The sequence below is a fragment of the Leptosomus discolor genome, chromosome 6 (assembly GCF_034619465.1).
Source record: "Leptosomus discolor isolate bLepDis1 chromosome 6, bLepDis1.hap2, whole genome shotgun sequence".
Classification (NCBI taxonomy): Eukaryota; Metazoa; Chordata; class Aves; order Leptosomiformes; family Leptosomidae; genus Leptosomus; species Leptosomus discolor.
Genome location: NC_141396.1, coordinates 16,315,677 through 16,341,546, shown reverse-complemented (window position 1 = coordinate 16,341,546; position 25,870 = coordinate 16,315,677). Strand labels below are relative to the sequence as shown.

At 62.8% G+C, this 25,870-nt stretch overlaps 3 protein-coding genes across 4 annotated transcripts; 1 reads left to right on the top strand and 2 right to left on the bottom strand.

Annotated features, from left to right (window-relative positions):
- Nucleotides 1–485: 485 nt before the first annotated feature.
- On the bottom strand, nucleotides 486–2,949 carry ANKRD2 (ankyrin repeat domain 2). The gene is made up of 9 exons (XM_086466737.1): nucleotides 2,878–2,949; nucleotides 2,381–2,494; nucleotides 2,123–2,284; nucleotides 1,827–1,934; nucleotides 1,583–1,681; nucleotides 1,297–1,395; nucleotides 1,061–1,159; nucleotides 676–774; nucleotides 486–590 (listed from the first exon to the last, which is right to left on the bottom strand). Exons 1-9 carry the CDS (start codon nucleotides 2,947–2,949, stop codon nucleotides 486–488), a joined length of 957 nt encoding a protein of 318 aa, XP_086322863.1.
- Nucleotides 2,950–4,266: 1,317 nt separating this feature from the next.
- UBTD1 (ubiquitin domain containing 1) lies at nucleotides 4,267–9,395 on the bottom strand. Its single transcript, XM_086466903.1, has 3 exons — nucleotides 9,329–9,395; nucleotides 5,341–5,568; nucleotides 4,267–5,111 (listed from the first exon to the last, which is right to left on the bottom strand). The coding sequence occupies exons 1-3, from the start codon at nucleotides 9,393–9,395 to the stop codon at nucleotides 4,726–4,728; spliced, it is 681 nt and encodes a 226-aa protein (XP_086323029.1). The 3' UTR covers nucleotides 4,267–4,725.
- Nucleotides 9,396–9,821: 426 nt separating this feature from the next.
- Nucleotides 9,822–25,795, top strand: MMS19 (MMS19 cytosolic iron-sulfur assembly component). Of its 2 annotated transcripts, none has more exons than XM_086466413.1 (31): nucleotides 9,822–9,918; nucleotides 14,011–14,059; nucleotides 14,824–14,924; nucleotides 16,523–16,608; nucleotides 17,032–17,106; nucleotides 17,675–17,744; nucleotides 17,939–18,067; nucleotides 18,307–18,368; nucleotides 18,645–18,731; nucleotides 19,051–19,125; nucleotides 19,401–19,478; nucleotides 19,760–19,898; nucleotides 20,286–20,440; nucleotides 20,653–20,731; nucleotides 20,990–21,115; nucleotides 21,441–21,522; nucleotides 21,882–21,979; nucleotides 22,363–22,503; nucleotides 22,723–22,878; nucleotides 23,127–23,226; nucleotides 23,383–23,485; nucleotides 23,588–23,662; nucleotides 23,785–23,911; nucleotides 23,995–24,095; nucleotides 24,175–24,231; nucleotides 24,343–24,529; nucleotides 24,643–24,725; nucleotides 24,819–24,983; nucleotides 25,065–25,124; nucleotides 25,243–25,343; nucleotides 25,422–25,795. In XM_086466413.1, the coding sequence occupies exons 1-31, from the start codon at nucleotides 9,822–9,824 to the stop codon at nucleotides 25,447–25,449; spliced, it is 3,072 nt and encodes a 1,023-aa protein (XP_086322539.1). In that variant the 3' UTR covers nucleotides 25,450–25,795. The 2 variants fall into 2 exon arrangements, with proteins under 2 accessions (XP_086322539.1, XP_086322540.1); XM_086466414.1 differs by having other exon boundaries at nucleotides 20,653–20,740.
- Nucleotides 25,796–25,870: the final 75 nt, after the last annotated feature.

Here is a 25,870-nt window from a genome sequence, read left to right as displayed (position 1 = left end):
AGGATGGCTCCAATGGGGAGGGAACAACCAGACATCCAGCCCCACAAAGTGGCTGCCCGGCAGCAGTACTACTGCTGCTCTCGCATGCAACCCCAGCCTCCAGCACAGCATGGACCCAGGTTGAGCTGCCCGTGATGTAGTTTTCCTCCCTGAGCTTGCCCAGGTGGGTCTTTGAAGCACTGCAAGCAACCAGGACATCCTACAGCGAAGAGTCCTGCCGTTGAACTGCTCGTGTCCTGGCCCCATGGTGTCACTGACACCTGAGTCCCTGTGCTAGGAGTCAGGGCATGTCCATGCTGCCGGATAACACAGCTGCCCAGATAACCCAGCTTCCCCAGTCCCATCCCCCCTAGTGACAGCTGCCCAGGCCCACAGCTCCCTGGAGCTGAACACTGCTCTTTGCTGGCTTTTATTGACATGGATAAGTCTTGGGCAGATCCTGCTCCTTGGAGCTGAGCCAGGTCCCTGGTCCCTGCCCATTGCCATCACGCGGGGACCTCTGTCTCCCCCTGCGGCTGCTCCTTGGTCTCCAGTGCCTGGCGTGTGTCCACCTGCCACTGCTGCACCAGGTCTGTTGGGGTCTTGCCAGCCTGCAAGAGCGGGCAGAGAGAGGCTGAGGCCAGGTGGCACGACAGGGTGGGGCAGCGAATGTCCCCGGCACTGGCCCCTACTGACCTGGTTCTTGGCCATCATGTCAGCCCCGTGCAGGATGAGCATTTTTATGATCTTGTAGCGGCTGAGCCGTGTAGCATCATGCAATGCCGTGTCACCTTCCTGCAAGACAGCCTGGCTGGGGATTGTGGTCCAGCTCTGGGAACAGGGACCCCGTGCCTGTCCCTGGCACTGCTGCCTGGCTCCCTGCAACACCCACCTCCCCACAAGCACAAGGTGGACGGTGCCCACCCCAGCCCTGGCTACAGATGCTGGCACCCTGAGACAGGGATGCTTGTGTGTTTGGACGTGCCCCACTGCGGGTGCTGGGAGCCCCCCGAGAGGTCAGCCAAGGGAGCGGGGATTAGTGTTGCCCCCCCAGTGCTGGCTGCACGGCTGCAGCGCTCACCCTGTCTGGGGAGTTGATGTCCACCCCACAGTGGATGAGGTGCTCCACGATGTCAGGGTGCCCAGTCCGGGTGGCCACGTGGAGCGGGGTGCTGAGCAGCTTGAGGAGGGAGGAGATGGACACCGGGGAGGATCAGCACCCACCCCTGCTAACCCAACACTGGGTCAGCCCTGGCTCCCCAGGGTGTGCCCACGCCCCTGGCACAGTTGTGTGCCCCCAGGCTCTGCCCTGCACACCTTGTCCTTCAGGTTGAGGTCTGCACCGTGGTCCTGCAGCAGCTTGACGGCGTCCAGGTGCCCACCCCGGCAGGCCCAGTGCACGGCTGTGCAGTCCAGCTGGGTGCACAGAGCCATGTCACGGTGGGAGACACCCCCACCCCATGTCCACCCCCTGCCCTGGCCAGTCCCTGTGCCGAGCTAGCAGAGCCCTGCCCATGGCCACCTCAATGGCAGGAACAGCATCGGCTGTGCTGTGCCCAGTGGCTCAGACCAGCATGGAGTCGAGGGCAGGATCCAGCCTTACCCTGTCCCTAAAGTCGACAGTGGCCCCGCTGTCCAGCAGCTTCTGCAGGATGTCCGTGTGTCCCTCCAATGAGGAGCGGTGCAGGGCCGTGCGGTGGAACTGGGGGGACGAGGTGCTGCGTCGGCAGATGGATCCATCCCTGCCTCCCAGCCCAGACTGGCCATACCCCCAGCCCCAGTGGGCATGGCAGGTCATGGCAGCAGGGCGCAGGTGGGGGGCAGCCAGCGGCTGTGGGAGACGCTACCTCGTCACACGTGTCAGGGGGGCCACCATCTGCCAGAAACTTCTCAATGACGTGCATCTTGCCCTGGACGGCAGCTCGCAGGAACGTCTCAGGCTCCACAGGACCCTCCTGGTGGCAGGACGGGCTCATGGCTGGGGCATCGCAGGGGCACGGGAGAGGGGACAACATGGGGGGGCCCCCTGCCCTGCTTCCCCAGGGAGGTCCCCAGCTGGCAGGGTGACCCTGGGGCAGGCTCTTGGGGACTCCAGACCCTGTCCCAGCAGACCCCTCCCGCACTCCAGGACCCTCCAACATACAATCTCCAGGGGCTCGGGTGGTGGCGGGGGTTCAGGGGTGGCCGCCCGCTCCTCCCTGCGCTGCCGGCGCTGCTTGCGGAGCTCAATGAGGCGCTGGATGCTCCCCACGTCGATGATTTCCCGCCGCAGGTCCACCGAGCTCTTACGCACCCGCTCCTGGCCCTGGCGGGGGGGGGGACACAGGGAACACAGAGCCCCATTTGCCTTCTCTGTGCCCAGCTGCCTCCCGGCGCCCCCCCCCCCCCCGACCCCCCTCACCTTGACAGCCTCGAGGCCCCGGTTCCTGGGACCACAGCGTTTCTCCTCCTCCAGCTCGGGTGTGCTCATCCGCTCCACGGCCAGTGGCTCCCGTCCACCATCCCCTTTGAGTCGCTGCATGGGCATGGGGGTTGCTGCATGGTCCTGGCTGGGCACGGAGCAGCCCCACCACCTCCATCCCCAGCCCGCTAGTGGAGGTGGCTCTGGGCACAGCTCAGTGCTGAGGTCTATGGGATGCCCAGCAGCCCCTGAGCTTGTGCTTGCCCACCTGCCCTACTTGGCAAGCTGGGCACCTGCCTGCTGCTCAGCTCTGCCCCATGGGCAAGAGCTGCCGGGTTAGGAAACTGATGCCCCTGAGAGCCCTTGGCCGCCTTGCTGCATCCGCCGGGATGGCAGGGTGGATGCCAGCCTCCTCACATCCAGTCCCTAAGGATGGACACAGCGCAAGGCACGTCCCTGCCACAGCCCAGGTAGGTCCCCCTGCCCTATGGACCCACCTTTTCCTCCTCCTCCTCCTCCGCCAGCTTCTGGTCGATGAGCTCCTTGGCCCGTTGCACGTCCAGCTCCATGTCTGCCCGTGGTGCACAGCCCCGTGCAGGACGTGTGGCCTCTCCTCCTCAGCACCCCAGGCAGGGAGCACCCAGCCCTGGCTCCTGGTGCTACCGATGGCTCCGCTGGCTCCAGGGCTTTATGCCACCGACCCCTCCGTCCTGCTGCCCAAGGGCACTGACAGCTGTGGCTGCTCCACATGACTGGGGCAGCTTTGCCATGAGCTCACCCTCCTGCTTTCTGGTGGCCCTGGCTCACCTCCCCGGCACTGCACACTCTTAAAGAGACCCACTGCCCCCGCTGCAGGCTGCCCAGGACCCCTGTGTGGGGTCTGTAGAGCTGGGGAGTGCACAGTCCGTGGCAGCCAGTCCAGAGAGGGTCAGAGGAGCAAGGACACAGTCTGAGGCCACCCTGCAGGTCCTGTGCCACCTATCTCGAGTGGCTGGGATGCTACCTGTGGCTCACATCACTCTATCCCCATGCAACCAGATGCTGCAGCACCCACCAGCATCTCCCAGGGCTCCCTGGCACCCAGGGTGTTTGCTGCCCACCCCAAAAGGAGGCAAGCCCCCCCCCCCCCCCCCAACCTCTCAGCCAGCAGCAGGCAGCATGTGATGCCAGGAGCCGCTGACCCTCCATGCCGCTTTGGAGGATGATCTCAGGTGTGGAGCGTCCCGAGCAGCCCTGCCAGGGTCCTGGTGGCCGCCCAGCCTTTCCCACTGTGCACAGGCAGCCTGGCAGCAGGACCAGCCTCACATGGGGCTGGTGGGCAGAGCCTGCAGCTATTCCTGGCAGCAGGGACCTTGTTCAGCCCCCTCTGAGCTTTGCTCTCCCCCTTTGTAAGATGAGGCCAGCGCTGCCCTGTGCCGGGACACTTAATGCGCTGGGCACCAGCCCCCAGCACGGGACCTGGGGGAAAGACAGATGGTGACACATCACTGTGACCCTCTTGGACAGTTCCCAGGGCCACCCTTCAGTGCCCTGTCCCATGCGTGCCACAGCCTCTGGCTGCAGAAAGGTGCAGTTTTCACCAGGACAAGCGATGGTAGCTGTGAAGGTGGTCCTGGGACCATTCCCCTCTGCGGACTGTCCTGCCTAGCCCCAGGGCAGGCACAGGCTGAAACCTCCAGAGGGGAACACCAGGAAAAGGAGGTGGTGGCCCCTCACTGGCAAGCAGCCAGGATGGCAATGGGACAATGGCAGCAGCACTGGGGAAGGGTCCAGGCAGCCAAAGAGCTGGGGCTGGCAGGACAGGGTCAGGGGTGCCTGGGCTCTCCCTGGCCACCCTGTGCCCATCCTGACATGGGAGCGGACATAGGACAGGGACCTCCCATGGATGCAGGTGACAGCCCCCTAGCCTGTCCCAGGGGCCAGAGGAAGGATGAAAAGGCTTTATTGATAAATACAGACTATGTACAGAGGGGAGACATCTCCACACAGCCCAGCACCCCAGGGCCTCGTGGCCAGGGGGAGCCAGAGCCCAGTGGGTCACGGCCTCTCCCCACCCGCACGGCCTGGCAGTGGGGCCCCAGCCCCGCTGACCACCCCGGACACATTTGGTCTCAAACCTCCTGCAGCAAATGCAGCTCCTGTCCATGTCCCCAGCCAAGAGGGGCCACCGTGGTGGCACAGCCCCATGCAGACCTTCCTGGCGGGTCACCCAGGTGGGGGGCAGCCTCAGAGGGGTGCAAGTGCTGCCCCGGCTCCAGCAGGGCTAGGATGCGGCACGGGACATCCCCACAGGTGCCACTGCCCCCAGCCCCCTGCCCTCTCCCCGCAACCAGTGCGGGGGTGGCTCAGTTCCTGGGCGATAGGGGCTGGTTGACTATCACTTGCACAACAAAATCCTTCTGGATCTTGGTCTCCTGCAGCCGTGTGCGGTCAGTGAGCAGCTTGCCTGAGAAGAACCAGCGCTGCCAGGCCATGTCGATGCCCTCCTGCGCCTGCAGCTGCTTCTTCAGCTGCCCGATGGTGTCACCCATGCTGGCGCTGAGCCGCAGGTCCTTGCCGGTGGAGAGCCGCACCTTGAGGGCGAACTCCCTCCGGGCGTTGGGCAGGGGCTCGGCCGGCTCCGCTGCCTCCTCCTCGCTCCGCTCCAGGATCAGGTTGACAGGAGGTGCCAGGCAGTAGACAGGAAGCTGGTACCGGTTGCCCAGCTCATCGTAGCACTCTGTCAGGGACCCTGGGGACAGCAGGGTGAGACACTGTGGGTGGGCATCCCCATGGACCATCCGAATGGGGACAGGGCCGCCCGAGGCAGCAGGGCAGAGTCTGCCTTGCTCCTCTTGGCTGGGCTGAACTGCATAGATGGCAGCTGGGAACCCCTCTCCTCTCCAACCTGGGACACCCATATGCCCAGATATGGGACACTCAGCACCCACCCCACCCACGCCCCCGGTGCCATCCCTCACCATGGGGCAGTGTGATGCTGGCTCCATCGAGAATGGCCTGGGCCAGGCTGTGGTCATTTGCCTCCACTGCGTAGGCAGCTGCCTTCAGGGCATCCCAGATCTCCTTGCGGCCCTCAAATGCAGGAGCTGTGTCCCAAAACTCATCCCGCTTACTGCGCAGCTGCCCATCCGTCATGGGGTAGTCACTCTTCCACTTGGGACGCTCCTTCTTCAGGGGCTCATTGCGGCCTGGGGAAGGGGGAGATGCTCAGCCAATGGACGATGCCCTGAGTCCCGTCCCCCCCCGCCCTTCGCCACAGGTTCCTGGGGACCCCTTGCACCATGCACAGCAGTGTCCAAGGAACTGCCCTGCTCAGCACAGGACAGTCCCCAACGCAGCCAGGGGGAACTGAGCTAAAGCTAGCCCTGACCAAGGTCTCACATGCCCTGTAGCAGTGCCCCCCCCAAGTGACATCTTTTGCCCCTGGGGGTGGACAAGGGCTCTCGTCCCCACACTAGGGGGATCAGCCCCTGCCCTGCAGGGTGGCCACGGGGACTCAGGGCCCTTTGGGGCAGAGCAGTATTTATAGCTTGGGGAATTAGCCAGGAAATAAGCTGGTGTGTCGGAGCTGGAAGGGGATTACGGGGGCTGAGCTGCAGCCCTGGTGGGGGCGGGGGGGCAGGACTTCACTGTCCTCTCTGCCTACCCTGGGATGGCAGGGACCAGCTGTGGGAAGATCGCAGGCACACAGCATGCAGGGCATCAGGGGGGCAGAGGGCATCTCCGGGGTGGGAGGCTGCCAGCCTGCAGCAGCCCCAGCAATGTGCCGAACTGAGATGGCTCTCCACAAAATAGTCCCCAACCATGTTCCCAAGGACCCCCAACAGCCAGCATTGCCCACACCTCCCTGTCCTCCCTACACCAGGCTGCAGCCCCGTGGGAACAGCCCCATCCCGTTGCCCCCACGGCCAGGCTGGAGGAAGCATGGGGCAGGAAGGAGCTGTAGTCACTCCCAGCTGAGCTGGGGACAATGAGTGACAACAGCTCCTTCCTGCCGCCCCTCTGCTTGGGACGGCCAGCCGGCACCCTTCCTGCATGGACGGGACACAGGGATGTGGAGCCCCAGCCAGGCAGGAAGGATGCCTGCGCCCTCATAGCAACCTGCCAGGCAAGGCGATGCCACACACCCCAGCCCCTGGGGACAGCCACCACTGCCAGCTGCGGGCTGAGCCACATCACCCAGGTGGCTTTTCCTGGGATAGTGTGCGATGACACAAGGCACTACATGACCATTTTTTTTGTACCAGCCTTGTCCCACTCCAAGACCACTGGAGCCAGCACAGCACCCACTTTCCCAGCAAGCAACCAGCCCAGAGCTGGACGCAAGATGTGGCACCCAGCCAGAGTGTCCCCATGGGGCACAGGAGTTCAGCTACCCCAGGGCTGGACACTGAGCACCCCTGATGGGCAGCATCCTTCCTGCACCTGCATCCCCAAAGGAGCGAGAGCAGCCAGCTGCAGCCAACGCTGCCGATTCAGCAGCCATGGTGCCGGGCAGGAGGGATTTGCAGCACCGCAGGACAGAGCAAGGTCGAAGGCAGCACCTGCCCCAGGAGGGCAGCAGAGCAGCAGCCACGGCCAGGACCATGTCTCCATGCTGCTGTGACCACGGTGCTTGGACATGCATCCTCGCAGCTGAGACCATCGTGCACAGCAAGACTCCCAGCCGGCGCCATCCCCCCAGCCCCACTCACAGCAAAGGGGAAGAGGCTGGCTCAGGATCGGAGCCAAGGGACCCAGCCGCAGCAGGGAGTGGGGACAGGTTGTGGCTGCCCCGTGCGGGCAGGCGTGCCCGGCAGCCTTGCCCAGGTAGGCAGGGGCTTAAGCCTCGTCTATTTATTGCTGCCACCCAGCTGGGCCCCGCAGCCTCTAATCACCTCCTGCCGCTCTATTCCTGGCCCCTTGTGCAACTCTCCGCAGCAACACCGCCGGACAGGTCTGGCTGCTTGCTGAGCCCGGACTCGAGCCAACAGGATCTGGCCGGCAGCCTGCCTGCCTCCTGCCCTGCCTTCAGCTCAGCCCCCCCTCCCCACTTTGCCCTGGTGCAGGGACCCCCCAGGCAGGAGGCTGTGCCCCAGAGCTCGCTCCATGCCTGGCTGGAGCTCCGAGCAGCCCCAGCTGGTGAGTCCTGGAGGGTGGCTCAGCCCCAGGGGAGATGGCAGCCAGATGGCATGCAACACCGCTTCCAGCAGTGCTGGCTGGTTCCCTCCTGGGCCAGGAAGGGTTGTGATGCTGCATGCCACTGGCATCCCCTGCTCCTCCTGCTGTGGCAAGCTGGCCACCCCGGGGACAACATTGTCACCTGCTGCAGGGAGCCCTGGCAGGACCCCTCCGCAGGGGGTTGCAGCGAGCCCCAGCCAGGGTAGGAGCCAGCCGGGCTGCTTCGCAAGGCCCCACAGCAGTGGAAGCAGGCAGGCAGAGCACCCTTCCCTGCCGACTGCAGGTCCTCGCGTGCTGGGACCTGCCAGCCTGGGGCAGTGTCCCCAAATCGTGGGTGAGGGCAGCTGCAGCCTTGCTTCATCCTCCACCACCTGCTGAGTGGCTCCCGTGGGCTGGTGGCACTACCCAAGGGAGGGCAGGAGCCAGCAGGGGCACCTCAGCACTGGGGATGGCCCTGCTCCCCCAGAAAGGGACACGGTGCAAGAATGCTGCCAGGGGCACAAGGGCACCAGGAAGGGACCATGGCCCATCCCAGGAGAGCTTGTCAGGGAGCGAGCAGTGCTGATGGAGACACAGGCTCTGGAGCCATCCGTTGCCTGGCACAGGAGGGGAGCACATGGATCCCGGTGTTGGGATCTGAACCCCCTCCAGCCACAACAGCCTCGAGCTGAGTGAACAGTCGGACCCACTGACACCCGCAAGAAGGCGCCTGTGCCCCTGGGGGCCAGAGCGTGCCAGGCTGGGGGGCTGCAGCCCCAGGGGAAGCAGGGCTGGCAGCTCCATGGCGGGCCATCACCCTAACCAGAGCCAGCAGGGCCTCCCCGGGACAACATCCCCGCACGGTGGGGACGGCTCCCCACGGGCAGCGGGCACAGCCGGCCGCAGCAGCCACGGCACCCCGCACGTGTTGGCGAAGCAGCGGGCACCATCCCACAGGAGAACCTCCCTCCCGCCTGCATCCTAGCTGCGGGCGAGGGCCGAGGCGCCCCGTCCCCGGGCACACGCTTCCTGCTCCTCCTCTCCCGACGCCTACCACCACCTTGCCATAAACACGGTAATTACCGGCTGCGATTGCACCGGACGGGGAGGCGGGCGAGGGGAAGGCAGGCGTGATTCACCCTGTCGGCCCACGTCCCCTCCGCCAGCAGGTAGCCGTGCCCATCCCCGTGGCCTCCGGGACCCTCCAGGGCAGGGTATTCGGCTGCTGGTAACTCCGGGGCTGCACCAGCCCCTCCGGCAGAGCTGCTCCCTGCCCACCCCGCGGCCGGGTCCCCGACACCTCCCGAAGCCCCGGTGGAGCAGGGACGGGGCTGTGCCCGTCGGCAGCAGCTCGGTGTACTGGCAGCACTAACCCCGGGAGGGCAGGGCGCGGGCAGGGACACAGCAGTTTGCAGGACGCGGCGTGCCGGGGGACAGCGCCAAGCCCAAACCGGGGACACCCGCTACCCCACAGCCCCCTCGGGAGACCCCATCCCCGGGAGGAGCCGGGGACCGGCAGTGCTGGGCAGGACACGCTGTGCGCCTCAGCCCCGACCCTGCAAACCCCCCCCCCCGCAGGGCGCCGGGACGGGAGCCTCGGTGCCTGCCCGCTCCCAGGCCCGCGCATCGGACTGGAATCCCCAGTGCTCGGGGACTCCGGGAGACACAGAACGGCTCCCGGGGGTGTGCAGGGGACAACCCCCTCGCGCCCACGGACTGCGCCCCTCCAGTGCCCACGCTCCCCCTGCGCCCGCCACCCCCAGGGGTACACGGGACCCGCCCAGGCGGGACGGCGCCGGCCCCGCTCACCTGCTCGCTTGCGGGGGTTCCCGGCGGCGGGCCGCTCCCGGCGCTGCCGCCCCACGCAGCCGCCCATGGCGGGGCTGAACGGCGGCGGCGCTCGGCATGGGGCCGGGCCGGCTCCGCGCTGTGCCCGACCGCGGGGCCCGGCGCCGTGCAGCCGCGCCGCCCGGCTCTGAGCGCCGGGGCCGCCCCGCCGCCGGAGACACCCCGCGCCGCGCCCCGCCCCCCTCCCAGGTGCGCATGTGACCGCCCGCACCGGCACCGCCACCGGCACCGCCCACGTGCGCGCGCCCGCTCCCGCAGCGCTTTTGTCCCCTCTGCCCCGCCGTACCGCGCCGGCCACGCCCCCTCGCGGCCGCGCCGTTCCCCTTCCCCACGGGTGGTGAGGTAGGGGGCTCCCGCCGCGCGCATGCGCGCGCTGTCACCCCCCGCGGCGCGAGTGTCCGGCGCATGCGCACGGTGGGAGAGCCGGCGGCCGCTGCCCTGGGCACGGGGTGTCATGGCGGCGGCCGGGGCGGGAGCGGCGGCTCTCGCCGCCTCCGTCCAAGACTTCGTGGCCGGGCAGCAGGACGGCCGCGTTGCGGAGGTGGCGGCAGGTACCGGGCGGGCGCGGCTGCGGGGCGGGGCGGGGCGTGGGCGCGGCTGCGGGGCGGGGCGGGGCGTGGGCACGGCGGCGGGGCCGGGCCGGGCCTAGGGCGGGCGTGGGCACGGCTGGGGGGCGGTGGGGCGGGTCGTGGAGGTGTGGGGTGGGCCTTGAGAGGGTGAGCGTGGGGCTGCGGGGCTGGGCTTGGGATGCAGAATTAGGCAGGGCGTGGGCTAGGCTGTGGGGCAGGGCACGGCAGGGTGTGGGGCATGGGACGGAGCGCGGCCGTGGGTTGTGGGGCTGGGGTGTGAGGCTGCGGTGCGGAGCGTGGCTGTAGGGTCTGCAGCTGTAGGCTGGGCAGCAAAAGGGGGGATGAGGGCTGGGGGTAGGTGTGGGGCAGCAGCTAGGGTGAGGGTCTCTAGGGGCGAGGCAGAGATGGGTGTGGGTAGACACAGGCCTGTTGGGAGTCGGGCTGAAGGCAGAGTTGTGGGGTCTGCGGGGTGGGTCAGGGTTTTAGATGGCTGATCTGGAGCATGGGGTGGGTTTGAAGGTATTGGGTCTGCTGATGGTGCCAGGGCCTGGCCTGGAACAGGGAATGAGGCTTTGGGGTGGGGGATATGGCAGGGCATGTGTGAGCTGACGGGAGCTTGAGGCTGCAGGCCATGGCACTGGAGGTTTGGGGTGCAGTGGGAGCTGTTGTGGGTGGTACTGGGTATGGCTGGCTGGGGGGTGGCTGTGGCTGGGTGGCAGAGAAGACACCAGTGGGAAGGGAGCTCCTGGCCTTGCCGAGGTGCGGTGGGAGATGACTGATGCGCTGGCTTCGCTGCCCCCTGCTTCTGGGGCCCAGGCTCTGACTGCCTTCACTGTGGTTTCTCCTCCTTTCTTGGCAGCGCTTGAGGCGTTTGGTTTCCTTGGATAATTTGTCTTTCTGCTTGGAGCAGTGATTTGGTGGCTTTGTTACAGTAGGGAATTTGCAGCTTCAGGAACCTGGCTTTCTAAGGATAAGGCAGCGTGTTTGTGTTTTTAGACAGTGGCTTCAGCATGTTTTGGGAAGGAGTTGAGAGAGCAGAAAAGGATTATGTAGGTTACGTTACACAGAGGGGTAGCTTATAGACCTTTCCCGAGACTGATGGATTGTGAACTGATCCGTGGTATGTTGGTGGTGAGATGAGCTGGCAAAACGGGAAGGTAACGCAGTGGTCCGTGTAACACAGAGCGAAGAAAATGCCAAGGAAATTTGGAGGAATTCACTAAACTAAGTGACATTCAAGATGTTGCAAATGAGTTGCACAAAGCCTCTCACATATTTGGGGTAGACGGAGGAAGATAACCTTACAACTGCTGTTGTCATCTATGGCCACGTTACAGAAGTGCCCGGAGAAAGCTTTGTCTCTTCAAAGAGAAGAGGGCCCCCCCCCCCAGCTCTCATCAGCCTTATGACACTTGTGACAAACCTACCTTGACAGGCGAGGGAGTCGGCAAGTGTCCTTTGGCCCCTCTGACCTCGTATAGAATCACACATCAGAAAGTATTAAATTGCATCACGTATCCTTGAGCGAAAGAGGAGGGTTTTTTCTAACCTTTTGGCCATTGTGCAATTGTTGGAAGAAATGCGTTGAGCTTCTCCCATGTGTTGCTGAGTACTAAATTGAGTGTAACTTGGCAAGTGGAAGAAAGGCCTTGGTGCTATCACAGGCAGCTCGGGCTGCATGGGTCAGTGGGTGGCAGAAGGAGGCTGAACTCATTTTTATTAAAAGAGGGGGAGAGATACTGCTGCTACAGAAATCCATTACGCTCCCTGTGAATGCTGTGCTCACATTTTGAGGGTGTGGGGGAACAAGAATGGAAAGCGTGCGGAAGTAATTAATGTCTAGAAGGAGACTGCGTCGAAGTGGGGACAAAGGTGTCGGAAAAGGGAGCAGACTGATTCCTGGTAATAGTGCAGCAAAGGGTAGATGGCTTGCTTCTGTTTAGCTTCTGGGACTACAGGAACACCAGAAGACGAAGGCAGCCCCTCCTGGGAAAGGGAGTGCTGGGATTCAAGGTGCGTGATTAACCTTGGGGAGGTGCTGGCAGCAGCCAGATGTGGAGGCGGAGGTTTGCGGGCTCGGTGCCATGCCTGCTGTGCTGCTGAGGCAGGGCCCGTTACAGCCGTGCTTGCACTCCGGCCGGGGCCTGCGGGGCGCTGCCTGCGAGCGGGAGGCAGCCCCTGCGCCTTGTGTTGTCAGGGCTGGCGCGGTCCCCCTGCGCCAGGGGAGGCTGGGGGCACCTCCAGGTCCCTGAGAACGGAGGCAGTTCCCTCGCCAAGCGAAGCAGCTGCTAACTGCGGGGAGCATCAGTAGCCGATTGTGGTTTGATCGTTGCACTTCAGCTCTTTCCTGTTGGTGACGAAATCAGCAGCTTTGTGTAGGTGCTGCTTTCGGTCTCTGAAAACGCAGAGAGGCAGAGTGCTTGGCCGCAGAGTCAGCGTTTGTCTTGGACCTTGTCCATGGTGGTTCAGAGGCACGAGGGCTTTTCATGAGCTTGGAGAGCGGGATGTTGGGTTGCTGGGTGTGAAGGGGCTGTAAGAGCTCTGCTGGCAGCCCACTCTGCTTTGTGCCGGTGCACAGCACCCGCTTGCTGTTGCACTGTTGTTCTTCTGCAAGAAATTTTGCCGGTACCTTACGGCTGTCACTCAAGGCACCCCGTGTTCAGTCTGTGCCTATCAACTCTGCGACCTGCTGGGCTCTTCTTCCTCACAGCTCCCCTTATCTGTTCTGTCCCTCAGTCCAGGCTCCCTCTCCCTGCTGTGCCAAACAGGATTGGAAGCTCTGTCTCTGGAGTTGGGGCTGCCTGCTGTCAGAAAACACTGTCATCCTTTCTCCCATCCCCAGAGACTGCTCTCTGATGAACAGCATGACTTAGTCCTGGAATTAACTGCTTAGGAAGAGCCAGAAAATGCTTGCAACAGCAGGAGGCACTAGCTGAGACGAGGCCTGGGAAAGCCCCAGATAAAACCTTTAGGCTTCTGAGGGGGTGGGTGCCCTGCCAGTCATGTGGGCAAGACTTCAGAAGGGCAGAGGGATGAACAGGACCCTCTGGAGTGCCCAGAAGTGCTTCTGGGCAAAGACAGTGGGTCTCAGTGACTGGAAGGTGCTTTTTTTTTTTGTGGAGGAAAGCTGTTTTGCCCAGGTAGAGTGAGGGGTGCTGCTTGTTTCCTAGCAATGCCCCTTGCAACGTGAGCTACAGGTTAGGGGTCTAGAGGTAAGTCCGTCCCTTGCCTCCAACCTGGTGTCTGACCACAGGGCATGCACAGGGCTTTCCTACTGGGGTGGTGTCACATTGATGGTGGGTGGCGGGAGTGGAGAACCTGCCCTTCTGTCAAGGCTCTTGTAGGATGAGCAGGTCCTTACCAAAGCCTCCCGGGGAGTGACTCTTCCCCCAGTTGAGTTGCAAGAATATTGAGGCAGGAGGTAGGTGAGGCAACCTGGCAGGGTGTCTGAGTCAGAGCTGGAAATAGATTCCAGGACTCCCAATGCTTCATCTTCCTCTGACCACAAAGCCACCTTTCTCCATGCCTTCCATCTTGGGGGGGGTTTGCAGGTCTTGCTCAGCACAGCGCGGAGGTGATGGAGCCAAGGTGGGAATCTGGGTGATTGCTAATGTCCAGGCTGTTTGCTCAGCCAGTTCTCCCTCAGGAAGCACCTGGGGAGCTGCCCTCTGTCTCCTCCCAGCTTGCTCACATTAGAGAAGTGGTTTTTGGCATCTCAGCAAGTAGACCACAGCAAGGCTTCTTCTCTCAGGAGCCACACGTTGGTGGCAGATGCAGCCAGGCTGCGCAGAAAGGGTAGAGGCAAAGTGCAGGCAAGTTAACCCCTTTGCTGCCTGCTCTCATCTCTGATCCAGTCGAGGCAGCTCTCGGTCCCAGACGTGTTCGCAGGCAGGGCTGGAGGCAGCTCCACCAATGAAGTGCACATGGCTGCTTTGGTGCTTAGCGAGGTGCCGGCACCCAGCCAGCCTTTCCCACTGCTGTGCCTGGGCCCTTCCCGGTGTCTGTCTCCAGTGCCATGGCTGACTGACGCTCTGGGAGTCTCTTTGGTTCACTCTCTTTACCTCCTTTCTCCAGGGGTGAAAGATGGAAGCTGGACTGTGCTGCAGCTCGTGGAAGCCCTGGGGTAAGAAAAGCCTTATACGTGTTACACATCATGTAAGGGCCTTGCAGCGGAGATTCCCACAAGGAGGGACAGTGAGAAGGAAAAGTCCAGGACAAGCTGGCTTCATCACTGGCAGACACACTGCAACACGCAGGCCTGCAGGGATGTTTTCTGCTCACAGCACAGGACCTGAGCAGTGCTTTGCCATTGCAGGACTTGGGAGCTGTTTGGGAAAGAGCAAGGCCAGAGCAGCTCTTGATGCTCTCCCAGGACCAAGGAGGGGTGTTGTGGCAAGGCACTTCTCAGTTGGGACTGTCCCCAGCAGGAGCTACCTGAGCACACAGCTGTATATCACCATGTCACCAGTTGTCTGGCACTCAGCTTTTGCTCAGCTGTTGTGGCCTGGGACTTGGGGAGGCTTGTTTCTCCCAAAACAGGGGATGGGTTTGCCTCATTGTAAGAGGCTTTGCCCTTTTTTGGCCCTTGTGGTCTTGGGAGCCTGAGTTTCAGGTGCAGAGCATGGTGCAAGAGCAGTTTCTTTGGTCCAACTTGAGAACTTGGATTTAGCGCTGCATGGCTCTGGGGCCGGGTGCATGCGTGCAGCACAGTCAGGTGAAGAGGAGTCTGCTCCCACCCTGCCAACAAGTCAGGCAGGATTGGGCCACCACCCCCCTGCCCAGAGAGCGGTACCTCTATTTTTATAATGTGTCTGCTCAGGATGTGCTTCCTGCTTGGGTGTCCCTGCTCACAACAGGCTCCTTGGTCTTTCTTCCGACTTGGGCTAGGTCTTGCCTGGAGAACACGGATACTCGGACACGAGGGCGAGGCATCCAGCTGCTGTCACAAGTCCTACTCCAGTGTTACTCCCTGCTCCAGGAGAAGGAAGGTAAGGGCTACTCTTGGCCCTAGAGTGGCTGCTGGCAGGTTGGGGGCAAAGCCTGTGCCGCTTGAGTGTCTGTCCTGCAGTTGGCAAAGGGGTCAATCTAGCACCATGACAACTTTGTACATGTCTCTCAAGGCTCAAGGTCCAAGGAGGGCACGGGGCCTCACGCTGCAGCCTTTTTGCCAACCTCACCACACAATTCAGGTCACTCCCTGAACACGCCAAAGCCCTGGGCTGCAGCCGGTGCCCCTGGCAGTGTGTGGGCGTTGCACACCCAGGCGTGCTCAGTGCCACGTGGGATGCCTTAGGAACACATCTGCATGTCAACATCCTCGGGTGGTGATTCAGTGCAGGAAAACCATCGAGTCACACCGCAGCCCTGTGGCCTGCCCAAGTTAACTCTGGGGGAACCCTGGGGGAACCCTGGGGAGGCAGGGGGATCAGCATAAGGATGGAGTGGAGGGCTGCAGTGGGGAGAGGAAGATGCCCCGTTCAGGGAGGCAAGGAGAAGGTTTGACTGTGTTAAAAGTCCCATAGCAACTGGCTGGCAGCAGGGGAAGCCAGTAAGCGCTGCCAAACTTTGGCTTGGACTGGAGGCCCTGCTGATGGGTAGCTGAACCTGTGCCAGCAGGCTGGCAAGGCAGGGGGGCCCAGCTAGTGAGGGTGGGGGAAGGGAAGGATGGAAGTAAAAGGTGCTTAGTCCTTGGCCTTTGGCTCTCTGTAAGTCTCAGACTAGGCCAGGCAGGGCCAAGAGCAGCTGTGCAGAGAGGGTACAGACAGGCTAGCTACTGGTGTAGCTGGAGTCAGGTGTGGGGACTGGGGTGCTCTGGAGAGGCAGCCAGAGGTGGGGAGGTTCAGTGGGGATGCCTGGCAGAGTCAGGGCAGCTGAGCAAGGGGACCAAGCTGGGTTAGAGCCATGTCACCAGGAGCTTTGGAGGAGGGTGGGCAGAGCCAGCTCCCGGGCGGGGTGCAGGTGGCTGCTGTGACACCCCCAGCTGGCCCCATCTCCCTTCGTGTCCCTCCTCACGCAGTTCATTTCTCAAGCGCTACGTCAGGCTGCCTCCTGGGGGGGTGAGTTTCTGCAGCAGCTGTGGGCACAGGATGCTGCTAGCCAGCTCTTCCAGTCTGCTTCCTGCTGCCGCTCCCCAGGGCCGGGGTGTGCAGGCGCCCGTGGCTGTGACTCAGGGGCTGGGAACGTGTTGTGGAGCCGAGCACAGGGAAGCCGGAGCTCCTGCTCCAGCCCTGCGCCCCACCCCACGGCATCCTCCAGCCTCTGCTGAGCAGGCAGCCGCTGTTTGCCTGCTGGTGTCTGCACCCACGTGTCTGGACAGGCCAGGGCAAATGCCTCTCGGGTAGCTCCAGCACCTCTGCAGCGCCCAGAGGTGGGTGCTGCCCCGCTGCGGTCAGACATGGGTTGCTGACAGGGGCAGGGTGAAGGCGCTGGGGCCAGGTGGGTGGACCTGACAGTGGCAGTTCGTCCTGATCACCAGCGGGAGTTGTGCTCGCTCTTCATCCAGCACCTGCTTTTGGCAGAGCTGGAGCTGGTGCCCGGCACCTGCATTTCCTGGGGACTAACACATGTTGGTGTCTGCTTCTGACAGTGCTGCACCTGGTCCTGTTCTATGAGAGCCGGCTGCAAGATCATCACCTTGTGATCCCTGCTGTGCTCCAGGGACTCCGAGCACTGGTGAGCTTTCATCCCCCAGCCCGCAGCACTGGGATATACTCCAGAACAGTCCTGGGGAGCAGGGGGTGCGACACGGCTGCAGGATGGAGCAGCATGTTGAGAAGGGCCCGGCTGGGCTGTCTGCTCCAGCCTGGCAGCATTGCCCTGTCTCCTCCCTGCTCCTGCTGTGCCCCTTGCAGAGTGTCAGGGGAGAGGAGACTGCCTTGATTGCCTGCCCCGTGCTGGTATGGGGGAAAGGATTCCCTGGCCACTCTGGGGAGCAGCAGAGATGATAGACATCTTGTCCTGTCCTGTCTGTGGGGATGGTGAGCTCTCCCTGGCATAGGAGAGGATCCTGCAGGTGGCTGCTTTACAGAAGTGAGAGCTCTGTTGTATGGTTGCCATCATGGTTTTCTGTTCTCACTTTTCTTTTCCTGTCCCCAGAGCATGTGTGAGGTGCTGTCCCCAGGGCTAGCAGTGTCTGTGCTCAAAGCCATCTTCCAGGAGGTACATGTGCAGGTGAGTGATGTGATTTCCCATCCTCCTGTCCCTGCTCCCCTCTCCCTGGGTGTCAGGGGATGGCCTGACTGAGCACATTCAGTGGCAGTGCAATGTAGCGCATCCTTCGTCGCAGTGCGGTGCTCCTGCAGAGCTTAGAGACAGTATGTCTCGCTGCAGAGCGAGAGGCAGACAGCAGCTGAGGATCCTGTTTGGCCCTTCCCTTCTTTCAGCCCTGTGAGGGTTACTGCCTTTGCTCTGTTCTCCAGGCTGTGTTTTGAGTGCCCTCAGCACCCAAATTCTCCTTGTTTACAGTCGTTTACACTGGCAGAGCCTTGGGCAGTGTGTGTGGCCCTGGTGTGTGTGGCCCTGGCCATTCATGCAGTGATGGACGCTGCCATGTTCAGGTGCCATTGCATAGGCACGTGCACGCTTTGCGTGTGGTAAATGGGATCTTCGTGCCAGGAAGCAGCAGCTGAGCTGCTGAGGGTCCTGCCCTCTTCTCAAGGGCATGTGCTGCCCTTGGGTGGTGAGTAGTAATGCTGCCGTGTGTGGAAGCTTATTTGGATTGCTCTGCTCCTCCCTCCAGTCCCTGCTGCAGCTGGACCGCCACACAGTCTACAGCATTATCACCAACTTCATGGGCACCAGGGAGGAAGGTGAGAGGGCAGGTGCCGGAACCACTCTGGTGTTGTCCAGGCTGGGAAAACAACTCGCCTTCACCTTTTCTGAAGGCTTCATTGCTCTGCCTGGGGAGAGCTGGAAGGGCTGTGGGGCTTGCGAAACTGGGCTTGTTTCATGCCATGTTGGTGAAGTCTGGTGTTCTGCATATCTGCTCACCTCCTTTCTGCAGAGCTGAAGGGCCTGGGTGCCGACTTCACCTTCGGCTTCATCCAGGTGATGGATGGGGAAAAGGATCCCCGCAACCTGCTGGTGGCCTTCCAGATCGTGCGTGATCTTATTGCCAAGAACTACACCCTGGGTGAGCCCCGTTCCCGCCGTGCAGAGCTGACCAGGGCACATGTTGCATTTCTTTGAGCTGTTGGAGGGATGGCCTTTGAGTCTGACCAGGGCTGGGGTTGTACCTGACACACTTTAAGAGCTGCAGAGCCAGCCTGTCATGGTGTCCCAGCTGAAACCAGGACACATGGGTGCTAGGCTTAGCTGCTGTGCCTCTTTTGCCCAGCGTCTCTGCTCACGTGCCCTGTCCTTTCCTTTCAGGTCCCTTTGTGGAGGAGCTGTTTGAAGTGACGTCCTGCTACTTCCCCATTGATTTTACTCCAGTGAGTGAGTCTGCCCTGCACCACAGCCTGTTCCTTCTGGTGTTTTTCAGGGGGTTGTGTCCCCTCCAGGGGATGGGAGGGGCGGGTGGGCAAGAGTCTTGGCAGGGCAGTGTTTAGCTGTGAGCTGTGGTACCCAGGCTGACAGGACAGTGCCAAGCTGGCTGCAGTGACTGGCATCACTGCTGCCTTGCTGGAGACGAGGTGATGCAGCCTTGGCTGATGGCTGGCTTGGGAGGTTTCCTGACTGGTGACCGGCTCGCTCTGCTTCCCTTCCAGCCCCCCAATGACCCTCATGGCATCCAGAGAGAAGACCTGATCCTGAGCCTCCGGGCCGTACTGGCCTCCACACCCCAATTTGCTGAGGTAGGAAGCTCCTAGGGGCTTCTTGAGCAGAGCACCCCACTGTTCCCTGAGAACAGACTGCATTTCATAGCGCTGCAGCTCCCACTATGGCTCTGTGGAGAGGGAATAACTGGGACCAGAAGCCTGCACTAGGGCAGCCCTGTCTCCTGCTGGGGCTGGGCATGGGGAGGGTGCTGATGCTGACAGCCTGGGAGGGGGCTGCCCGTTGCAGGTATCCCTCTGCCTCTGCTCTCCTGACAGAGGCTGAGCTTGCAGCCCTGCAGGGCCATGGACAAGGGGGTGCAAAGGCTGGGCTGAGTCTGTGTCACTCTCTCTGCAGTTCCTGCTCCCTCTGCTCATTGAGAAGATGGACTCAGACCTGCAAAGTGCCAAGCTTGACTCCCTGCAGACTCTGGTAAGGAGGGATGCCCTACTCCCTTCAGGCCACAGCTGGCCTGTGGCAGCAGTAGCCAGCCTCCTCTGAGCCCTTCTCCCTGCCAGCCAGAGACTCTCCCTTGCAGAGCCATGATTTCCAGGGTCCTAGTTTGGCCTGCATCACTCTTTCCTCTTTTCTTCTTCCTCGAGTGATTCGTGCAGTTCAGCATGGGCCTGCCAGGATGGGTAGTGTCCCTGCTCTGTCTTCCCAATACTGGCTTCTCTCTGATGCTTTCTCCTGGTCCCCTCTTGCAGACTGCCTGCTGTGCCATCTACGGGCAGAAGGAGCTGCAGGAATTCCTCCCCAGCCTCTGGTCATCCCTGCGCAGGGACGTGAGTACTGCAGGGCCCCTAACGAATACTCCACCACAGTTGGGCTCCTGCTGAGCAGGAGTTCACAGCCAGACCATGCAGGCCCCATATCTCCCAGAAGCCCCCCACTGTGGCCTGGGAAAGCTAGGGGGGATAGGCCAGCCCTATCACCATGTCCCAGGGGCTTGGATGTGCCACACTGCATGTTGAAAGCACGTGGGAAATGAGGTGGGAGCCTGAGCCCTTCAGCCTGCGGCTGGGGTCAGCACAGAGCTTAGCTCATCAGACGGCTTCTCCTGCAGGTGTTCCAGACAGCGAGTGAGAAGGTCGAGACGGAGTGCCTGGCCGCACTGCATGCCCTCTCTGCCTGCCTCTCCCGCTCCGTGCTCAGCTCTGACACCGAGGATCTGCTGGATTCCTTCCTCAGCAGCGTCCTGCAAGGTAGCTAGCAGAAACACCTACCCTGCCCCGAGCAGCCAGGCCTGCAAGCACGCTCCTAGCTAAAGATCTGCCCTCCTGTTCTCTTTGAAGCCTCTTTTGCTAGTTCTCACAGCCCCTGTTGGCTTCTCCAAGGGAATGGGCTGCAGGAAAGGAGAAGGGGGCACAGTAGGAAATGTCTGTTGGATTGAGTTGCTTCACTCTCTGCTGGGACTGGGACATCCAAGGCCGTGCTGTGCCCTTGGAGCGAGGGGAAGCAGCTGTTAGGGGGGCTGTTCAGCAGCTCGGAGCCGCACCCCAAGCAGCACGTCCCAGCCCAGATACCAGCTGCGTCCCCGCGTGCGAGGCAGAGGAGCTCTGCCGGTGCAGCTGACGCCCAGCCTATCTCAGATTGCAGGCACCATCTGTGCGAGCCTGACATGAAGCTGGTGTGGCCAAGTGCCAAACTCCTGCAGGCAGCAGCGGGTGCCTCCCTTCGTGCGTACCACCACGTCACCCGCAGCGTCCTGCCCCTGCTGCTGGAGCAGTACACCAAGCACCCGCAGGTGAGGGGCACCCCAGGCTCGGTGTCACAGGCAGCAGGGCTGAGTGCACCCACTGGTTCTGCAGGACTTGGTGGGAGCTGGTTGTCAAAGTGGGTGTCCTTGGCTGCGAGTGGGGACCCCGTGGGCACCCTCTGGCCTCGCAGCGCTGGGCTGAGGCATAGCTGTGTCCCAGCAGTGACGGTGATCTGGGTTACACCTTTGTCTCCCTGCAGAGCAGCCAGAGGAGGACAATCTTGGAAATGCTGCTGGGCTTCCTGGAGTTGCAGCAGAAGTGGGGACATGTGGAAGAAGGTGAGGCTGGTTGGTCCCTCTGGAGGCACCCGTGTCTCAGGGGGCTGCTGGCTCTGACCTTGCCTTCCCATATGCCAACAGAGAAGGAAAGCTCCCTGACCTGGGCGGCTGCATGTGCAACCCCCTGCCATGTCCCAGGGACCCTGCATGGTTGGGTGTCAACCAGCAGGACCCCAGAAAGGGTTTGTCAAGGTGCCATGGCAGTGGCTGTGTGGTGACAGCCAGGCACAGGCAGTGACTCCGTGCCTCTCTCTCCAGACGAGAGCACTCTGCTGTCGCTCCGAGCCCCAGTTTGCTCTGTCGTGTTCTCTGCGCTGACGGATCCCAGTGTGCAGCTGCAGCTCGTTGGGATCAGGGCACTGACTGTCCTGGGCTCCCTGCAAGGTTGGTGCCACATTTCGCTTGGGGAGGCAGAGGGAGGCATCACCCTGTTCTGGGAGACACGGTGCCACGTGGCTGCCAGGACATCCTTGCCTGCTGCCCATAGGTGCACAGGAGCACTGGCAGCACTTTCTACCCAGGCCATGAGCTCCAGGGACACTCGGGCTCTCTCTTTTTTTTTTTTTTGCCTGTTTGTGCCAGGCACCTTGTATCTCTGGCGTTTGGCATGCTGCTGCATTGATGCTCGCCTGGGTGAGGGGGAAGGATGCTGGCCAGAACACCAGCATCTTTGGCTGAGGGCAAGATTCCTCTATGGCTCTTGTTCCAGGCTTCCTGGCTCCCTCTGACCTGGAGCTGGTTGTGGATCACCTCATCCGTCTTGCTCTGCGTGAGGAGGATTCCCAGAGCAGGTAAGGGACGAGCTGGTGCCGCTGCAGTTGCCCACACTGGGGAGTGGAAGAAAGCCTGGCTTTGCTGCAGAGAGGGGCTGTAGTCTGGGGGAGGGCACAGGAACTATCTGAACTGAAAGACCGCATGGGTGTAAGAGCAAAGGGATAAACCAGGCAGTTTATGGGCTGGAAATTAGGAAGTCTGGGCCTGTTAAAGCAGGGGACTCTGCCCTGCCTGCCAGTAGGGTGAAAAAGGCAGAGCTGACAAAGGGGTTTCTGGAGGCACCTTCTGGCCCAGATTTGTGCAGCTGGTGTACAAGCAGTGCCGGGTTTGCAGTGCTCACATCACCCCTCCCACTCCCCCCCCCCCGCCCCGGCAGCGAAGCAGCGATGGAGGCAGCCGGATCTCTGGCCCCCATCTACCCAAAGGTTTTCTCTGGACACATGGTACCCAGGCTTGAAGAGGAGCTGCAGTCAGGTAGGGCTGGTGGCCTTGGAAAGGGGGAGATGTCTGGTTTTGGGGTGAAGCCTGTCCCGTCCCCATTCAGCTCCTACCAGGCAGCGGGGCTGTGCCATAGAAGTAGGTCTGCGGCCGTCCTTGGGGGATTCCCAGGGCAGGCGCTGTGGTGCTGGCACAGGGAAGGCCGTTCTGGTGCTGGCAACCAGCCTGTGCAGCCAGAACCAGCCTTGTGGGGAGGAGCTGCCCAGCCGCAGCGGGCAGAGTGCCTGGGGCCTGGCACGGGCTAGTTGTGCTGTGCTGCTTCACCCCATCCACCCTGGCAGGGTCTGGGCCCTGAGTGCCCTTGGGTGAGGGGGGCTGGGGTTGCCCCAGCACCGCTCTGAGGCGTGTTTCCTCTTCAGAGCGGGAAGAGGAGAGCCCCCGTGACCCCTGCTCCGTGCGGCAGCGCTGCCTGCAGGCCCTGGCAGCCGTGTCCACTCACACCAGCATCGTGAGGGAGACGGTACCTGTCCTGCTGCAGCATCTCCGGAAGATGCAGAAAGGTAACGCAGCCCGAGCATTTCTGGGCAGGAGCTGCCTCCCTTACTGGTGATGACTGGGAGAGAGTGGGGACGGCAGTGGTGCAAGGAGCCCAGCGCTGCGCTGTGAATCCCAGCAGTGAAGTAGGGAGGGCTGAATTGCCCCGGCATCCCGGTGCAGATCGGGGGGTGGGGTGGGGGGGTGCTGCGGCTCTTTGATGTGACCGTGACTGTGCCCTGCAGGGAGCGAGGCCGGGAGCACCCAAGACATGGTCTCTGTGTGCCAGAGCCTGCACCGTGTGGCCCTGCAGTGCCAGCAGGACGCGGAGGGCTGCTGGTACTACCACCAGACAGTGGTGCCCTGCCTGCTGGCCATGGCCGTGCAGGCTGCCATGCAAGGTAGGTGCGGGGCTGGAGGGGGAGAGGGGAGAGCAGGTGGCTCCCCGGGCTCTCTGGGGTCCCCGACCCTGCAGCCGCCGCTGCTGCTGCTGCCGCCCTCCGGCAACCGCGGGCACTGCGGGCCCCGCTGCCCCCTGCCATAGGGAGAGCAGCCCTGCCGCAGGGCCGGCGGGGGTCAGGGGGCTGTGCCTGCCCCCTCCTTCTGGGCAGGGGGCTCCAGCATCTCCCTTTCCACCCGCTGCCTGCAGGGACCAGCCACCCGCTGCTGGGCAAGGCGCTGCTGGAGGAAGAGGTGCTGGCTGCCATGGTCCCGGTCATCAGCGCTGCCACCACCCACCTGAGCCCTGAGTGAGTGATGCTGGGGTGGGGCACTGGGCACTCCATCGTGGGGAGGGGGCAGGCTGCGTTGTCTGTACAGGGAGACCCTGCGCCTCTTGGGGGGTACGCAGAAGCTCTCTGGTGACCCTCCCACAGCAGCGCATTGAGACATCTCCTTTCTCGTAGGCTGGCTGCTCAGAGCGTGTCTCACGTGGTGCCCCTCTTCCTGGACGGAGAGGTCTCCTTCCTGCCCCAGAATAGTTTTCCCTGCTCCTTCCAGCCCTTTGAGGTGTGTGGGTGCTTGGGGCTGGGGTGCCGGAACAGGGGCAGGGTGTCGGCAGAGGCTGGCAGGAAGGACAGTGATGACATGGGTGCTGTTCTTCCCCCGCAGGATGGGGAGTGCTTGGAGGCACAGAGACGCCTGGTCGCTCTCCTCATGGCCTTTGTCTGCTCCTTGCCCCGCAACGTAAGTTGGTGGGGAGGGGACCTGACTGAGCGCCCTCCTGCCTAGGTCCACAACATGCTCCACGGGCAGAAGAAGGGAGCAGCTGTGGTCCTGGGCTGTGACACACTCCCTGTCTCCTCCAGGTGGCAATTCCTCAGCAGGAACGACTGCTCCGGGAGCTGCTGGTGCTGAGCTGCTCCTGCAACTGCCCCTTCACAGCCACCACAGCTGCCAAGTGCTTTGCGGGGCTGGTGAACAAGCACCCGGCGGGTAAGGGGGCTGGGCAGGATGCCGTGGGTCCCTGCCCACTGCTGGCAGGGGAATGGCTCAGCCTGTCCCTTCTGTGTCTCCAGGGCAGCAGCTGGATGAGATCCTGCAGCTTGCAGTGAACAGGATGGAGCCCGGCCTTGCAGAGGGGCCCCGCCGAACGCAGGCACTCACCCTGCTGCTCTGGGTAAGGGCTGCCCTGGATGTGGGAGGTGGGGAGAGCTGGCGGGAGGCAGCGTGGCGCTGACTCTGCTCTGCCTGCGCAGGTGACCAAAGCCCTGGTGCTGCGCTACCACCCCCTGAGTTCCCGCCTGACGGACAAGGTAGGCGGCGGCGGGGCTGGGTGATGTCCCAGGAGCCTGCCCGCTCCCCCCGCGCCCGGCTGGGAGCCCCCAGCAGCAGGGCGCCCCCTCTCAGGGCTCTCTCCCTCGCAGCTGCTGGGCCTGCTGGGCGACGCGGAGCTGGGCCCCGCCGCGGCTGACGGCTTCGCCTTGCTCATGGCCGAGCCCCCTGACGTGCTGCACAAGGGCTGCCACGCCGACGTGCGCATCATGTTCCGCCAGCGCTTCTTCACCGACAACGTCCCCAAGCTGGTGCAGGGCTTCCACGGGGCTGGCCCCGGTGAGCGGCCACCCCCAGCCCAGCCTCGCCGCCCCATGACCCCTTACCCAGGGGACCTGAGGTGGTGTCCCCTCCTTCCCCTGGCTGCCTGTAACCATCTCTGCTCTCTGCAGACGTGAAGGCCAATTACCTGAAGGGCCTGTCCCATGTCCTCAACCACCTTCCCAAGCCTGTGCTGGTGACGGAGCTGCCCACGGTGAGAGCCAGCCTTGGCGGCTGGGGGGACTGTGGCAGTGCAGAGTGTGTGTCTGGGAGTTAATCATGTCTCCTGCGTCCTCCCCACCCGCAGCTGCTTTCCCTCCTGCTTGAGGCCTTGTCCTGCTCAGACCACGTGGTGCAGCTCTCCACACTGAGCTGCCTCCAGCCACTGCTGCTCGAAGCTCCACAGATCATGAGCCTGCACATCGACACACTGGTCACCAAGTTCCTCAGCCTCACCTCCAGCCCCACCATGGTGCGTGCGCCCCCTCTTCCCCCTCCCCCGCCCCTCCCCTCCACCCCTGCCCCTCCTGCTGCCCTCACCCCTGTCTTGCAGGCTGTCCGCATCGCTGCCCTGCGCTGTGCCCACGCGCTTACTAGCCTGCCCACAATAGTGGTAAGTGGTCCTGCAGCAGCCTGCTGCCTGCACATGGAGGGGCACGGGGGTCCCAAACCTCCTCCTGGGGGACAGCCAGCACCTGGTGCTCTTGCTAAGAGCCCTTTATGTCCTACAGCTGCTCCCGTACAAGGCCCGAGTTATCCGGGCCCTGGCCAAGCCTTTGGATGACAAGAAGAGGCTGGTGCGGAAAGAGGCGGTGGCAGCACGAGGGGAATGGTGAGTGCGTGTGGCTGGAGCTGCTGGGGTGCTGACGTGTGGGGGATATGGCTGATGGCACCATCTCTGTCCCCGCAGGTTCCTGTTGGGGAGCCCGGGCAGGTGATCGCCCTGCATTCCCTCCCTGGGCTGACCAACAAGCTGACCGGGCCCCCGCCAAGCCACCCGACTGATGCCATGGACCCTCAAAGCCCCGCACCCCCCTGAGTGCCGGGGCTGGAGCATGGGGGCCAGCAAACAGCACCCCTCACTGCGGCGCCTTCCCGGCACCCCCGCCCTCTTCCCGGCACCCCCCAGGACGAAGGAGCTGTGCCACTCGTGGCTTGCCCAGCCTCTGCTGCAGCCAGGGACAGTGACAGACAGACTCCCCACGTGGGAGGGGAGGCCTGTGCGCACGCCCACGGTGTGCGGCAACCCACGGGCCAGAGGAATAAATAGATCTGTTTTGGTAATGCCGTGGGGGGCTGTTCGTGCAGCTCAGGCTGGGTGTCCAGTACCCTTCCATCTGTTGAGCAGCTGAAGGTGCT